Genomic DNA, 17817 nt, shown 5'->3' with positions numbered 1-17817 from the left:
ATGGAAAGCAGGAAGTGAACAAATGTAACAGTTACTGATTGTTACTAATAAAAATGCTAATAAAAATAAAAATGCTAATAAAAATAAAAATGCTAATAAAAATGCTAATAAAAATGCTAATAAAAATGCTAATAAAAATAAAAATGCTAATAAAAATAAAAATGCTAATAAAAATAAAAATGCTAATAAAAATAAAAATGCTAATAAAAATAAAAATAAAAATAAAATAAAAATATTAGGAAAGCAGGAAGTGAACAAATGTAACAGTTACTGATTGTAAAAGTACCAGATGGAGGGGTAGGTTAATAAACTTTGCTTCTTCCTACTCCTTTTGGACATGTGGAACTGTGAACTGATTATGTGATGCATTCAATTGTAATCTGATGCATGTTCAAATGAAATAAAACCATTACCATTAAAGACAGTACCCTACTGTATGTCATTCTTTCTGCATCAATCAAAGTCATTATATAAAGAGAAACAAAACTGTACACGCAAACAGTGGGAAGTAACACAAGAACAAGAAGAGTAAATCATGAAATGACATTGAGATGAGGAAGTAAGTGATGATGAGATTGGTGCTTTAGAATAAAGCAAAGGGAGAAGAGAAGAAGTGACAGAGAGGAAGCTGAAAATAACAAGAGGTTAGAGGTGGGGCTTTCAGCACTGCAGGAAGGTGCCAGACGGCTACACACTTCAAACGCATACTCATCAATACAAAAGGCACAAAGCTCACTGAAAATTTCACTAGTGTCTAGTTTCACTGGTTTACTAGAACGATATTGGGTAAAACAACACAAAACAACACAAAGTGAATATGGAAACTATTGCAACCAGAAGTCTTTATAGGCAGTATTAGGAGGGTCCTATTATTTCATTGAAAGTAATGTGTGCCAGTTGGTCAATAAATCAACAAAAACAACAAAAAATTATTTTCAGGTGGCATAGATATATGATGGTCAGGGATTTATCGATGACGATAAATATACCGCCCAATTTATCGTGATTGAGGTCTGTCAAAATAAAAAAAAATTGCTGGACGATATTTGTCCTACAAATTTATTAATTTATTCATTTTCTACCGCTTATCCTCACGAGGGTTGCGATGGCTGCTGGAGCCTATCCCAGCTGTCTTCGGGCAAGAGACGGGGGTACACCCTGGACTGGTCGCCAGCCAATCACAGGGCTCATAGCAATAGGGTCTCATAGCTGTGAGGTCTGCGCGCTAACCACGCAAACTCATATTGGTACTTATTTGTATATTTCTTATTATGCATTCATTCATTTTCTACCGCTTATCCTCACGAGGGTGACGGGGGCTGCTGGAACCTATCCCAGCTGTCTTCAGGCAATATGCGGGTTACACCCTGGACTGGTCGCCAGCCAATCACAGGGCTCATAGCTATAGGGTCTCCTAGCTGTGAGGTCTGCGCGCTAACCACGCAAACTCATATTGGTACTTATTTGTATATTTCTTATTATTCATTCATTCATTTTCTACCGCTTATCCTCACGAGGGTGGCGGTGGCTGCTGGAACCTATCCCAGCTGTCTTCAGGCAATATGCGGGTTACACCCTGGACTGGTCGGCAGCCAATCACAGGGCACATATAGACAAACAACCATTCACACTCACATTCATACCTATGGACAATTTGGAGTCGCTAATTAACCTAGCATGTTTTTTGGAATGTGGGAGGAAACCAGAGTACCCGGAGAAAACCCAAGCTCCACACAACTCCACACAGAGATGGCCGAGGATGGAATCAGGTCTCGGGTCTCCGAGCTGTGTGGCCTGTGCGCTAACCACTTGTCCGCCGTGCAGCCTGATTATTGCCGATAAACCACATTTTTGTCAACATTAGTTTGAGACTAATAATAATGCGAGTATACCGCATCAAAAGCAATAAACTTTAATTTCTTCATAGTATACTCTGACAATATGCTCATACATGTTTTTTTATGCCATATTGCAAACTTCATATTTACAATCCAAAAATGAAACTTGAAAATATTTCCAGAGTGCGGACAAACTGTGCTATGTAGAGCATGTCATCGGACAATGAAATATATTATATTGTATATTTATTTAAATTCCCCTATTAGAGCTTTGCTCTTTAACGAGCAGAGGGAAATGGTAATCACAGGGGCGTTGTTTATAGAAGTACCGTGTGCAACTGAAACACATCAAGGTTCACATCTACGACCCTAGAGAATACCCAGCAGCAACCTGTACGCCAGTGCTCCCTCTCTCTTTTTCCTTTCCTTCTGTTCAATCTCCATACACTTGGTCTATGGCTTCATTCATCCTTCCATCCTTTTTTGTCTCCTCGCCATCCCTCCCTTCTCGAGTCTATTGAGACAGAGTGTTTTTCTGGTGTCATGTCCTGGTTGCGTGCATGCATACACATGTCGAACAGCAGCTGCGTCCTTCGTTTTCTTGTCCTCATCAGTCAAGCTAGCTTGATTATGTGACTAAACTGTAATGACAGAATAGCGCAGGGAGGCATCATATATAAAAAGAAAACTGATGTCATGTTTTTAATGCCAGTTTTGACTTTGGAATGTTAATAATATAACAAACTGGAGTTCGACGGTCTTATTACAGGCACTGGCAAAAAAAAACATTATTGTCTGATGCTTACTGTTTAGTTTTGCTTCTATTCCTGCTGGATGCATTTGCCTTGATATTATGTAGGACTAGAATTGATGATGCAACAACACACAACAAACAACAGCATAACAACAGCCGTATCGCCACAGCTCAAAAATAAATATTGAATTCTAGTACAATTTTTGTGCAATAAATGAAAAGTTCATACCATTTTAAGTTCATGATGCGAGGTTTGTAATTATCGGTGCTATACATACACACACACACACATATATATATATATATGGCACACAATTAGACTTGTACCATGCCAATCAGAAACATTAGCCACGTATACATGGACCCAAATATTCCAATTCCATTCGGGTTATTTGCGCAAACGGAAAGAATGTAACCTTTGTATACACCTCATTCCGAAAGAAAAGTGCCAATCCGAATGAATATATAATGGGATTCACAGGAGTGAAATATTCCACTCAGCACCAGTAACAACCTTACTTTGGACCGACGATAGTCCCGTGTCTTGACTGACAGCCAATTGGGTCCTCCGGCTCGGGGGTCGTGGAATATTTTTGGGTTCACAACATGACTTTTTTTAAAATTCCATAACACTCTTCTTTTAAAGGTGTTTATTAAATCTGTAAGTCAGAGGCTTCTCCCCACCCACCATCAACCCATGAACAGACCCATCACCCACATGAACTTAAAGCATGAAAACCCCTTGGGCATATTCTATTGCACAACCAACCAAATTCTTGCAACTCTTCAACCGCTCATGAAGCTTCTAGTGACCTTGTGAGAACCGAGTTCAAATCCCAGAACCTTCTGTCTTGGGGACAATGACTGGAAGCTGTCCTGTAAGAATGCAAGAATCTACCTACTACTCAAGAAAAGCTATATTTGTTCATCTCAAGTATTTTGGGGGCACAGTTAAGAGAGTTAGTGAGGTTCATTTAATTGCAGTAAAGAAACAGCTTATCATGCTGTCTGGGACACACTTGAAGCCAGATTTGGTAATCCATTCATTGGTAATCCATTCAAAGGCCACCCCACATGCCTTCGTCAAGACCGTGGGAAGAAAGAAAAAGAACAAGGAATAAGTAACAAACACGAAAACGTCAAATAAAAACTGAGGAGGTGTTGGGTTGGAACATTATTCGGTACTGTGGGGTACAATGACTTCCGGTTCCGGTTTCCATTCTGAGAGCATGCTAACAGACCCCTAGCAGTTACGTATGTGTCTTGTTATTAACATGACAAGACACACGCCATTTTGTACTGTGAAAAAAGTCTACACCAGGGATCTCAAACTCAATTTACCTGGGGGCCACAGGAGACTGGACCGCATCAGGTTGTCCAAAAAAAAAAAAAACAACAAAAAAAACGCATTTTTTAAAAACAGAAAAATTAATAAACTTTGCTTTGGTTCCGATTTTCTACAAGAAAAGCTCTGATAAAACATTCCACTCTTCTCAAATATCTTACTTTTTATTTTTCTACACAAAATAAGATGAAAAATAAATAAACAAATCAAGACTAAAGAAAATCAATCAGTAATAAATAAATCTAATAATAATAATAAAACTTAAGAAACCACATATAGTTGGTGGGTAGACAAATTATTTTTTTCAGATTAAAATGAACAAAGCATTATTAGAGCCCTGTAGACATGACAAAACACGACTATAGTCACATTTATACTCTTTTTATTTACAACATATTGCGCAACTGCAGGGTCTTGAGACACATGCTAACTCGCAAACTAGAGAGCTAGCGACCTAAACGGTAGCCTTCAAGTTATTTCCTTTAAACTTAAATAGCCAAAAACTTACCACTTCCACAAGGATAGGGAGGATAACTATTAACAGTTATTTAACCTTTAACATGAACATTAATCAAACGTAATAATTTTTTCTGGGTACATGATACCATACAGCATCCATATCAAACTTGCACGGGCCGCACTAACATTAAACTTTCATATCAAGGCGGGGGTACCTCAAACTAGCGTCCTGCGGGCCACATTTGGCCCGCGGGCTGCGCGTTTGAGACCCCTGGTCTACACAAACCGGGGAAACATTTTTGTGCACAATTTCAACCGAGGTTCCACTTTGCATTTCATTATTGGTTGAAATGATAGGTAATGGTAATTGGTAATGTGACTTGCAAAATAATAATATTTTTTTTAAACTTGTTGTCTAATACCTCAGTGAAAATGGCTTCAGATTGCAATGACAGCGGTCTATTTCAAGCATGCTATCATTGTGTGAATGTGTGTGTGTGTGTGTGTGTGTCACACTGCCCTTGGACACAGGCTTGCGGAATGTGTTGAGACCAAGGCAAAACACAGTGTTGCCACAGCAACTAGACAAGGCCAGGGGACCAGATTGATAGGGCTATCAGAAGATAATGTATTAGTAGGCAAAAGAAGAAGAGGAACAGTAGAATTTAGTATCGGTCATTGTAATTAATTTAGGGTAAACAAAAATCAATCCATGCTAAAAAGCATTCCAACATGACTCCACCTTCATCGCATCAAATATCGCTTAAAAAACACGACCTCTTTCAGGGACACCATCAGTGACCTCTGACCATACTGTCATAGCTGCAGAGAGACAACCTACCATAATTAACCTTAATTAATACCATAATTATTTAACTATAGAGTGCCAAACACAGACTGCACTGGGCTATACGTCGCATTTGATGAAATATATGCTTTTTTCCAAATAGCAACAAACAGTGTGTGTACCACGGCTAGCTAAACAATAGCCTACCGCAAATGTCATTCATCACCGTCTTCATCCTACTCCTCGGAACTAAAACCACCAAACCTGTCTTCTTCGGAATCAGAACAGCCTCATAATTCATTTGTCAAACACTTTGTCAGTCATCTTGAGGCAAATCAGCCCTTTTATTTGAGCTAGCCTTTCAAGCTAGCCCAGCCTTTCAAAACCAGTTGGTAATAGTGGATTTTTTGACACACTGTAAAAAAAGATAAATTATAAACCTTTTTTTTTTTTTTTTAAACAAAATTTTACATCTGCCATGGTCCAAATAGTCCAAACAGAAGCTGTAGTAATTTTAATACTTGATGAAAGTTACTTAAGACTTGTCAGATCAAAACATGATGGCTGCATAACACTTCAAAATGTGACATTAGCGTCTACTTCTAGAAGCCGCACTCCAAGCATCATGGAAATTGTAGTTCTTTTAGCCATAAATTAGCCACATCACTATAGTGGTCCCTACAGTATAGAATAGTAGGGTGATTTGACAACCGAGGAATTTGTGTCCCTGGCCGAAATAATAGTGATAAAAACATTTAAAAAAAATCTTTACCAAACTTACGTAAAGGAAACATGCCAAAAAAATGACGGATCAATTATATACAGTGTATATAATTTTGCCTTTGTCCCAACTAAGATGACATAAACTCTCCAAATAGCTGTCTTTGGCTATGCCTGCCAGTAATGAGCAGCTCATAACATAAATTTAGCTCCTGCCAAAAGACAGCTTATATATAAAAAACCCTCATTTGGGACACTTGTATGCAAACGTACCGCTGTATAAATGACAATAAAAAATACCTGAGGGTGAGACATGCCTATCAGTTTTTTATTATTATTATTATTGTTTACACAGCTCATTCTTGGCATGAAATAAATTGCATCCTTGTCCTGGAGAAGGAACATAGGTGCAGCAGAAGTGGATTTTTTCTTTAGGAACACAATCTCTGACACATCAGTGATGACAATATCCATTAACGCTCCGCGGTAACATCACCGGTCTTTTCTTTAGGCTCCTCTCTTCACCTCTATCAGACAGAAATCAATGCCGCGGTATATTAAAAAACATGCCACCAGCAAATACACACACACACGCACATTATATATACCCACATCAATAGGTGTGTTGTTATTTTAGTCCCTAAGTCTCAGTATCAATGACATCAATGTAATTAGAAGCAGGCAGTGACATTCGGTAAGGTTAGGGCCAATCAAACAATGTATGTGTCAGTGTTGACTTGTTGTATATCAACATGAAAGCAATTCCTCTGCATGCCAGTGTCTTCCTGTGGTTGGTATGTTATGGTTTATTTACTTCAGACATACTTAATATGTTACAGTTATAAGGAACATCACATGGTTGTGCATCCATCTGTTTTCTATGCTGCTTATTTTCTATGCCTGAGCCTATCCCAGCTGTCTTCACGCGAGAGGCGGGGCACACCCTGGACTGGTCGCCCGATCCGCTGACTGTGTGGCCTACATGGTAACCACGATTTTTTTTTTACTAGTAGCACTCCTACCTTAAGATTGTGCAAGCAGAAAAATTAGTGTCTCACACCGAAATCGACTTGCAATGTCAATAGCCACATTTATATTGTCCCAAATATTCCAATTCCATTCGGGTTATTTGCTCAAACGGAACGAATCTAACCTTTGTATACACCTCATTTCGAAAAAAAAAAAAGTGCCAATCCGAATGAATATATAATGGGATTCACAGGGGTGGAATATTCCTTTCCCCAATCCGATTGAGGTATCTTGTACCCGCTCAATCGGAAAGTTGTCAGACTGCGTTCTTCTTCGTGGTGTTTTTCTTCTTCTGTTGTTTATTGGCGGTTGGCAAGCAGCTTTCGTGTGCATTAGCGCCATCTGTGGAACAGAATCTAAACCCTTCTATACGCCATTCACAAGTCCAGTTTTATTAAAAAAGGAAAATACATATCTATATAAAACATGTGCCGAGCTTAATTATAAAATATTAGCAAGATTGAACTTTATCTTTTCCTGTTCCCGGGTGCGTTCTTTCAGCGAATGCTGAGATATGACGTAACACGCAGCTCGAGACGTTCTTCGATTTAAAAAAATGGAGGCGAGCAATCGGCACTGGACTGCTAAGGAAAGTTTGTTTTTGATTCTAACTAAATTTCAAGACTGGACGAACGAAAAAGTGTCAATACGGAGTTATTCCAACAAGTGAAATAAAAACTGGAGAAAGTCGGTATCACGTGATGGTGGTGTTTACGCTTTACTACGCATGCCCCATTGACTATTCTGGTTGATTATAGCGGCGCATGTAAGACACGCGATTGGAATATTCCTTTCCATGTATACCATTGCCTTCGGAAAGGTCATTCGGAAAGATTCCAGAGAAAAACTCCTCATGTAAACGTGGCTAATCTTCACATTTTCTCTCATTTTCACTGTTTCACTGATTAATACCTCAACAATAAATGGCAACTGTCTTCTCTAACCACCCTGTTTATGTCCCTACCTTCTGGAAGACCTCACTGGTGGCATCATAAACATTAGAACCCCAATACCGCCCTCTTTCCTTCCCTCCTTTCTTCTTCTTTGGGAATTAGTCAGTTGGCAGACTTGCTCATTTGCTCAGTTACTGTCAATCAACTGCTGGGCTGAAGCAACAAAAAAAAAATCAATAACAATAAAATTATCGGCAAATTAACTGGTCGAGTTGCCAACTTCCACTTTATTTACAAAGAAGATATCCACTCAAACTGTGTGCTTATTGTCTTTATGCTATTTTTTTAGTAATGCATTCACCATGTGTGAATTTAACAGTCATAAGTTGAAGCAAATATTCTTTGGTAAGCTACTCAAAATCAGCTGGCAAGCACAGATGTGAATGCGAGTGTGAAAGAGTTCCCTGTGATTGATTACTTTTTGGTGCTCTCTATTATTGAGTTGTGGACTCCTATAGAGCAGCGACACACAATTACCCGCAAAGAAAGGTTTCTAGATCTTCCAGGTTCTGCACCTGTTTCCATGGACTTCCTGTTTCCGACCCACCCCCGTCATTCCTCTGGGTACGCCCCTACTCCACTGTGATTTGTCAGATTCCCAACCACTCCTGAGGACTTCCAGATACATAGGTTTACTGAGTACAGGCAATCTTCATCCCATATAAGGAAGAGCAGAGCATGCTCACTTTCAGGGCTCACTTCCAAATGCGCAAAACTCATTATATGACGCTTTGGCATAGTTTAAAAGGAGAATAAATAATTGTAACATCATTTATAGGTCAGAAAATTAAAAAAAAAAACATAATTGATCCCCCATGACAACACTGATGAGAAGCTGCATAAAAATATGTGGGTGTATGCTTAACCAGCAACTATATTAGGATTTACCATCTAATAATACTGTGCATTCATTTCTTCATGGATAAGACTCTGGGCATATATTGTATTGCCTGCGGGGGAAAAAACATCCCTGAGTGGAAAAACAGGAACAGTAGAATTAAACCCTTGCCAATGTGTCATAGCATTTAAATCACCAGGCTGATTTACATGCAACCAATGTTGCAGGACATTGACAGAGCATATTGCTGCATATAATCATGTATTTCCCAAAAGGAGAAAATGGCAAACTCTGTTATGCATGCAACTGATGTTGAGAATGGATTTGTTTATGTGTATAAATTACACATTGAGGATTAAGAATCATCTGTTTGATCATTCTAATCATCTGACTGTTGTGAGTTTGTTTTTTTAGGACCTAAAAAAAACAGAACTAGAAAGGATACATTTTTGTAATCCAACATTGCGTCTTAGAAGCCATTACAACTCCAATTAACCTTCTTCCATTGCTCCCTTTGGCCACAGAACAGATGCTTTTGTGTGAATTACACACATAATCCTCACATAGTGGAGCAAACGCGGGAATTGGGTGATGTAGGGTTTTAGCGGCTTGGGAAGCAGGACTGACTTAAATTGGCATGATGCACTTTTTGGCTGGGGGCCTTCACAGCGGTTCTTTTGCTGCCAGTCACATTAACGCTGATGAATCACGCTGGCGTTGTGAGTTAATCAATTAAAATACCCACGGAGATGACCAACTGTCCAAGTGAAAATGAACAACGGGTTCTAAATCATTTTGGGGGTTGTCACTGCTTGTCAATGTCATGGCGACCACGACAATACTGATGGACATTTACCATAACCTCAATTTAGCTGCATAGTACAATGGTCAAGATTACTAAATATGATCTTTTAATGGAAACAAGACTTGCAAGGGTTTAGTATGTTAATAAGGTTTAATCTGTGTTTATGTAAATTACAAATTAGCACAGTTGCAAGTCAATTACACTTTGAACAGCGGGGATAATTGAAAAGCATGGTGGCTGAGTTGTTAGGAGATGGGGAAGACCTGGGTTCGAATCATTCATTCATTCATTCATTTTCTACCGCTTTTTCCTCACGAGGGTCGCGGGGGTGCTGGAGCCTATCCCAGCTGTCTTTGGGCGAGAGGCGGGGTACACCCTGGACTGGTCGCCAGCCAATCACAGGGCACATATAGACAAACAACCATTCACACTCACATTCATACCTATGGACAATTTGGAGTCGCTAATTAACCTAGCATGTTTTTGGAATGTGGGAGGAAACCGGAGTACCCGGAGAAAACCCACGCATGCACGGGGAGAACATGCAAACTCCACACAGAGATGGCCGAGAGTGGAATTGAACGGGTTCGAATCATATTTAAGCATATTCGGTTGTCCAATTGTCCAATGTGAGTGTGAATGTTTGGTTGTCTATATGAAATTATTATTATTGAATTATTGAAATTATCTATTACGCATTGTGTAAGACTAAGGAACAACATCTAATTAAAAGCAATAAATGAGTTTGTTGTTCAGAGAGGAGCACTGAACAATTTGTTCATTGCTCTGTGTGCATCATAAATAAGTAACTTTGGCGATTACTTTGTGCATTAAGAGTATTTTCCTCTTGAAGATTTCATGTATATTGGTGTTCCAATACCAATATGAGTACTGAACCACCATTCACCAGTAAGAGCCTGGAGTTTGTTGTTCAGAGAGGAGCACTGAACAAATTGTTCATTGCTCTGTGTATATAATCGGATTCACAGGGGTGGAATATTCCTTTCCCCAATCCGATTGAGGTATCTTGTACCTGCTCAAACGGAAAGTTGTCAGACTGCGTTCTACTTCGTGGTGTTTTTCTTCTTCTGTTGTTTATTGGCGGTTGGCAAGCAGCTTTCGTGTGCATTAGCGCCATCTGTGGAACAGAATCTAAACCCTTCTATACGCCATTCACAAGTCCAGTTTTAATAAAAAAAGAAAATACATATCTATTTAAAACATGTGCCGAGCTTAATTATAAAATATTAGCAAGATTGAACTTTATCTTTTCCTGTTCTTGGGTGCGTTCTTTCAGCGAATGCTGAGATATGACGTAACACGCAGCTCGAAATGTTTTCGATTTAAAAAAAAATGGAGAGGAGCACTGAACAATTTGTTCATTGCTCTGTGTGCATCATAAATAAGTAACTTTGGTGATTACTTTGTGCATTAAGAGTATTTTCCTCTTGAAGATTTCATGTATATTGGTGTTCCAATACCAATATGCCAGCATCAGACTTTATTAGTGTTCATGAAAATGTGACTATGCAAAATACAAATTGGTTGTCTATATGTGCCTGCTCTTGGCTGGTGCCTCTCGCCTGAAATCCCTTTGAATATGTATGGATTGGAACAATAATTAGAACAATTACAATGGAAACTGTACAGTTGAAAACAGGAAGGCAAAAATGGTAAAGCCACATGTTTATCAGTCACATTGCAATTACATCAACAAGTAACACAAGAAGAAGACTGTTTAGTAGCCAGAGTCCTTGAATCATGTGCTAAATGTGAGCCTGTGGCAAGTGATGACTACACTGGGAGTGAACCATCCTCTCTGCGACACTGCGGCATGTGAATAGATGATTGAATCAAACATAATAGAAAGCCAATAGAAAGTCACTTAGTAGAATAATATTTTGTCCTCCTTGTCGTAAGAAGGTATAATTCACATTATAGTATGTTCTGACAAGGGTTGTAAACAACAAAATAATGTGACCGGATATCCGGTTTGACAAGCCAGCGATGTGGCTGCATTGGTAGCAGTCTCCTGGATCGATAAGAATCAGCCATAAATCCTTTGATTAATCGATTTTACAGACATGCACCAGGTAGCTATCACAAGACCAGCAACAGTCTGTCCCTTAAACAACACAAGAACCTGGGCTTCCAGCGAAAAGATTGTCACGTATGCTCCGTAGCTTACCACGACTGAAGACAAGAACCCTGCTGAAAAAAACAGCATAGACCAGCTACCAGTATGACCAGCAAATGTTGTGTTTCCGTGGCTGGTTTAACCAGAACATAAGCATATATTGTGTTTCCGTGCTGGTATGGTGGTCATCCAGACCAGCATAGACCAGTCCGAAAAAACAAGGTACGCTGATCTATACTGGTAGCCGGTCTACACTGTTTTTTTCCAGCAGGGAATTAATTTAAATAGCATTAATAGTACTAGCTAATGCATGAAATTATAGCAATCTAATTTATATTATTTATTATGCATTGTGTAAAACTAAGGAACAACATCTAATTAAAAGCAATTAGATGTTAGCACTGAACAATTTGTTCATTGCTCTGTGTGCATCATAAATAAGTAACTTTGGCGATTACTTTGTGCATTAAGAGTATTTTCCTCTTGAAGATTTCATGTATATTGGTGTTCCAATACCAATATGAGTACTGAACCACCATTCACCAGTACGAGCCTGGTGTTTGTTGTTCAGAGAGGAGCACTGAACAAATTGTTCATTGCTCTGTGTGCATCATAAATAAGTAACTTTGGCGATTACTTTGTGCATTAAGAGTATTTTCTTCTTGAAGATTTCATGTATATTGGTGTTCCAATACCAATATGAGTACTGAACCACCATTCACCAGTACGAGCCTGGAGTTTGTTGTTCAGAGAGGAGCACTGAACAAATTGTTCATTGCTCTGTGTGCATCATAAATAAGTAACTTTGGCGATTACTTTGCGCATTAAGAGTATTTTCCTCTTGAAGATTTCATGTATATCATATATATTGTGCATTGGACTTTATTAGTGTTCGTCAAAATGTGACTATGCAAAATACACATTTTTGACCCAGACCAAAAATTAATTAACCGAGTAATTATGTTCAATCTTTCAAGTTCAAATATCTGAAGTGGTACATGACTGCAAAAAGTTTGGGAACCACTGTTCCATGTCTAGTTCTGACATCTGTATATTTCTTATATGGAACATATAATATACCCCCGCATTCTTTGACTATAGGGAACAGCCCGATGTTAGAATCTTTCACTCTCTGATATGTCTGGGCTTTCCAAGTCGCACCTTTGAAAACTGGGACACTGACAACACCTCACACCCACATGATATGGCACATGGTCACAGGACACATTGACATGTTCATGTTAACCTCAGCGTTCTGTTATCTCAAAATCACAATTCTATACACGTCCGACTTCACATACATAGAAATGTATGTTATCTTATGCATTTCTTAACAATACATTAACACATGTTCTGTATCTGAAAAAGCTAAGGATCAAAAAATCTAACAGGTAGCTTGTAAATAATTTTGAGGTGTTGGCTGCTTCTGTGTTCTATTTCTTTCAGAAGGTCAAAACTAGAAACAGAGTCTGGTCGAGATCTTCACCTGATACAAGAGCGAGACATCCGGTACTTTGTTTGAAAGACAGTACGTGAGTATAAAATGCCCTTCATCAGTACTTGCAACAGACTATTTGACTGATGATCAGTTATTCCACTAGCTTTATTGAATTTAAATGCTAAATGTTAATGACAGTTTACACAGAATATTTTACTGGAGGTGCGCAAGTACGTGCATGAAAAAAAAAAACGAGAACTCACCTTCCGCTCTTTGTCTCCGTACTCAAGGCCCAGTGTATCCATGGCACGGACGATGGCGGCCAGAGATTGGATAGTGTTGCTGTAAACAACAGGCTTGTACTGCTTTACATCATCACCAGAGAAACCATCCTCGTGGATGATCCTAAACACACATGAAAACAAAATATATTACTCTGTGGGAAAATAAATCCAATCCAATGCATCCAATGATAGACTCTGTTGATATATATATAGAAAATGCTAGGGTCATATGACATTAATAAGGGTGTAACACAGATGGCTTAACAAATATTACAATAAAAAACACACAAGAGTGAGCAGGACAGCAGGGACAAAGAATAAAGAGATGACATTTAGCAGCCTGCTCTGTTGTTTTAAATATCATGGTGTCTTTCCCTTCCAGTAACGCAAGGACACACAGATTCTGAAGGAAAAAAATGTAATAAGACAAATCAAACGGGCAGGCTTAATCCTGGGATGTATCAGTAAGTGTCAGTAGTAACATGTTTTTGCATAAGAGTGACGTGAAGACAGTCACTAAAACCAAGTGACACACTGCTTGACCAGTCTCAATGTAACGCAATAAATTTAAAAAGGTACACAGCTGAGCAATTATTAATGTTTTTACTATAGGGATGCCTGATATTAGCTTTTTATTTGAACCAGAAAACGATATTGTCCAAATCTCAATTTCCGATACTGATACCAATATGTGTAACATGACATATCTCCTGTGGTGGAATGAACAGCATTAAAAAAAAAAAAATCATTAAAAAATTTTTTCATGAAATTTTTTTAAAATGTTTTTTTTCATGTTTTTTTCATGTTTGCGTTTTTTTCAGTTTGCATTTTTCATGATCGGGAAAAATCTGATACCAATACAGTAAAGTCTCGTTATATCGATATTCTCGGGAGTCGGAAAAAATACTGATATAACCGGACTATCCATATATCCAATCCTGCGCCGAACTGCATTAAAAGTGGGCAATAATGCACTCGTCATTGTTCTATAGTATAGACATTGTCATTGTATGTTCTATATTATAGAACAATGTCGAGCAGCTTAAATCAATCTTTGCTTAAGGATTTCAATACCAAAAAAGAACACGTCGAACGGCTGCTTCCAGTCAACTTTATTTTTCACACTTCCACCACCAGAGCGCAGCACACACACCAATTCCCGCACTTCCTGGTTCACAGGTCATGCTCAACCCGCCCCACATAGCTGGCCAAACACATGCCTGCAACAGAAGAACCAACGAACGCCAGCATGTACATATGAAAAACAGTGATTATTGCAAGCGTTAAAAAGATATCTGAATACAACACAATTAAATACATGTATTTGTACGCTTGTGTCTTCGTTGGAATAGGTGTGTATGCTATGTCAGTTGGTTCTTCTGTTGCAGGCATGTGTTTGGCCAGCTATGTGGGGCAGGTTGAGCATGACCTGTGAACCAGGAAGTGCGGGAATCGGTGTGTGTGCTGCGCTCTGGTGGTGGAAGTGTGAAAAATAAAGTTGACTGGAAGCAGCCGTTCGCCGTGTTCTTTTTTGATATTGAAATCCTTAAGCAAAGATTGATTTAAGCTGCTTTTGTATCGATATAAGCAGACCAAATTGGCTGGCGGGAGATGAAAAGGGCATCGTAGTAACCGGATTATCATAATAACCGGGTATCGTACTAACGGAACTAATTATATCATAAAAGACTAGCAATTTGCCGGGAAATGAAAATAGTATGTCAGATATTTTGGTTTGCATTTTATGCCGATAATTATCGGTATAAAACGATATTGTCCAAATCTCAATTTCAATTTCAAATCTCAATTTCCGATACCGATACCAATATGTGTAACATGACATATCTCCTGTGGTGGAATGAACAGCATTAAAAAAAACATCATGAAAACATTTTTTCATGAAAATTTTTTTTTTCATGTTTTCATGTTTGCGTTTTTTCCAGTTTGCATTTTTCATGATCGGGAAAAATCTGATACCAATATTGCATTTTATGCCGATAATTATCAGTATAAAACAATATTGTCGAAATCTCAATTTCAATTTCAAATCTCAATTTCCGATACCGATACCAATGTGTGTAACATGACATATCTCCTGTGGTGGAATGAACAGCATTAAAAAAAATTAATGAAAACATTTTTTCATGATTTTTTTTTTTAATTAATGAAAAAAAAAATTTCATTAAATTTTTTTTCATGTTTTTTTCATTTCTTTCATGTTTCTTTCATGTTTGCGTTTTTTCCAGTTTGCATTTTTCATGATCGGGAAAAATCTGATACCAATATTGCATTTTTATGCCGATAATTATCGGGACTGTTAATATTGGACATCCCCAATTTCTACATATGCTAACTTTGTTTTACTAAATGAACTCACAATTTGCCAATAGTGTTTTTTCTCTTACAGCAGACAAGAAAGCTGTCTGATTGTAAACCACTGCTGTGATGATTTTCGGACATATGGTGTTGGAGCTGTTACAAACAATACCCGCACATAAAATATGATGTATATAGTATTGGTTGACAGTTATTTGCTCATCAACTTTACAGCATACACTGCAGACCATTTCTTGGAAACAATGGGCTAAATGCTGTGTGTGTGTGTGTGTGTGTGTGTGTGCGTGCACGTGTGAGAATCTGGCCTGCTGATGTGAGCTTTCATGCATGAGGACCTTTTCTCATTACCCACTCCCCAAGCCCTTCTGTCAGCAAAGAGAACAGCCATGAGTGTATGTATGTGCATTAATGTGTGTGTATTTTGCCTTGGCTTCAGCATAATCTACACAGTGACCTGCACCGTAGTTTAATTTCACACTGAGCCAGACAGATGGACAAACATGCTGACATATGGACAATTTAACTGAGATATTATACCATGCGAGTCTGAGGGTCTGGCTCTCAACCGTATGTAGTAATCATTACTTACTTGGCTTATTGACCTACTTGGTGGGTCTCAAGTATAAGCTTTATAAAAACATACTGGAACATCAAAACTTCTGATGATAACAAAAAAAAAGACCCATGTTTCACCATGCACCTTCAACATTATTACCGTAGCTTTAACACTCATTGTTGTTGTTTGTTAGGGCGCAAATGAACACCATCGACTGAGCTAAAAATTACACCTGAATAAGCATGTTGGCCACACAGTCAGGAGATCGGGTCGAATCTCTGTGTGGAGTTTGCATGTTCTCCCCGTGGGTGTGTGGGTTTTCTCCGGGTACTCCGGTTTCCTCCCACATTCCAAAAACATGCTAGGTTAATTGGCGACTCCAAATTGTGTGTGTGAGTGGTTGTTTGTCTACAAGAGAGGAGAAATATGATCTCAGGGAAGAACTAAATATGAAACACTTATATGCTAGGACTACGTTAAAAAGCCATAGCATTTCAGTATGTGGAATCAAACTATGGAATGGATTGAGTAAGACCCTCAAACAATGCACAACGATGAGCCAATTCAAGAAACAATACAAGCAGTTGATGTTTGCTAAATACAAGGATGAAGAGTCTTGAACCAGTCATGATGTGCTATATATGTCACTATATTGACACTTACTATGGTACCCATTATGTCATTGGATGGTCATATCACCGAGTACTTCAGTACGGGACAAAAAATTAAAAATAAAAAAAAAACAAAAAGAAAAAAACAGTATTATGGAAAGCAGGAAGTGAACAAATTGTATGGTCATATCACCTTGTACTTCAGTACGGGACAAAAAATAAAAAATAAAAAAAAAATGTATTATGGAAAGCAGGAAGTGAACAAATTGTATGGTCATATCACCTCGTACTTCGGTACGAGGTGCATTATTAAAAAAAACAAACAAAAAAATTAAACTGTATTATGGAAAGCAGGAAGTGAACAAATGTAACAGTTACCGATTGTAAAAGTGCCAGATGGAGGGGTAGGATTTAATAAGCTTTGCTTTTGCTTATGTGATGCATTCAATTGTAATCTGATGCATGTTCAAATGAAATAAAACCATTACCATTACCATTACCATATGTGCCCTGTGATTGGCTGGCGACCAACCCGGGGTGTACTTCTTCCTCTTACTAATCCTAAATAAGGTAGGCCAAAAATAATAATACTCATTTGTATATTTCTTCCATTCAGCAGAGTTCAGATTCTGTGCACAATTATAGTTATGTGCTGCAAGAAGTGTACTCCATCAAAAAATCCTATCAGCTCCCGCCATTATTATCCCCTTACATGTGTATTTTTATCCTCACACCTACTCACACACAAGCCGACACACTCCACTGTTGCTATTAGGTGTTTATCGCTAGTTCTGCATTGTTGCTAGACACCGTTGTTTGTCCTAACACAACCACACATGACCCCTTTGAGGTTGCTTCTTTATCACTATTACCACACATCCACTCAGTTTGCGGTCTTTGTCGACAGAGCTCTTAATCATGACAGA

General features: G+C 38.4%; 1 protein-coding gene across 1 annotated transcript in view; it reads right to left on the bottom strand.

The window, feature by feature from the left end:
* LOC131130900 (guanine nucleotide-binding protein G(o) subunit alpha) overlaps window positions 1–17817 on the bottom strand; it is a 95500-nt gene that overhangs the window by 54831 nt on the left and 22852 nt on the right. The window contains exon 3 of the mRNA XM_058075015.2: window positions 13367–13508. Coding sequence (XP_057930998.1) covers window positions 13367–13508 — 142 coding nt within the window. The remainder of the gene's footprint in view (window positions 1–13366; window positions 13509–17817) is intronic.

This window comes from Doryrhamphus excisus, linkage group LG1 (assembly GCF_037039965.1).
Source record: "Doryrhamphus excisus strain RoL-2023G ecotype Guam linkage group LG1, RoL_Dexc_Guam_v1.1, whole genome shotgun sequence".
In the NCBI taxonomy this organism is placed as follows: domain Eukaryota; kingdom Metazoa; phylum Chordata; class Actinopteri; order Syngnathiformes; family Syngnathidae; genus Doryrhamphus; species Doryrhamphus excisus.
This window is presented reverse-complemented; position numbering and strand designations above follow the sequence as displayed.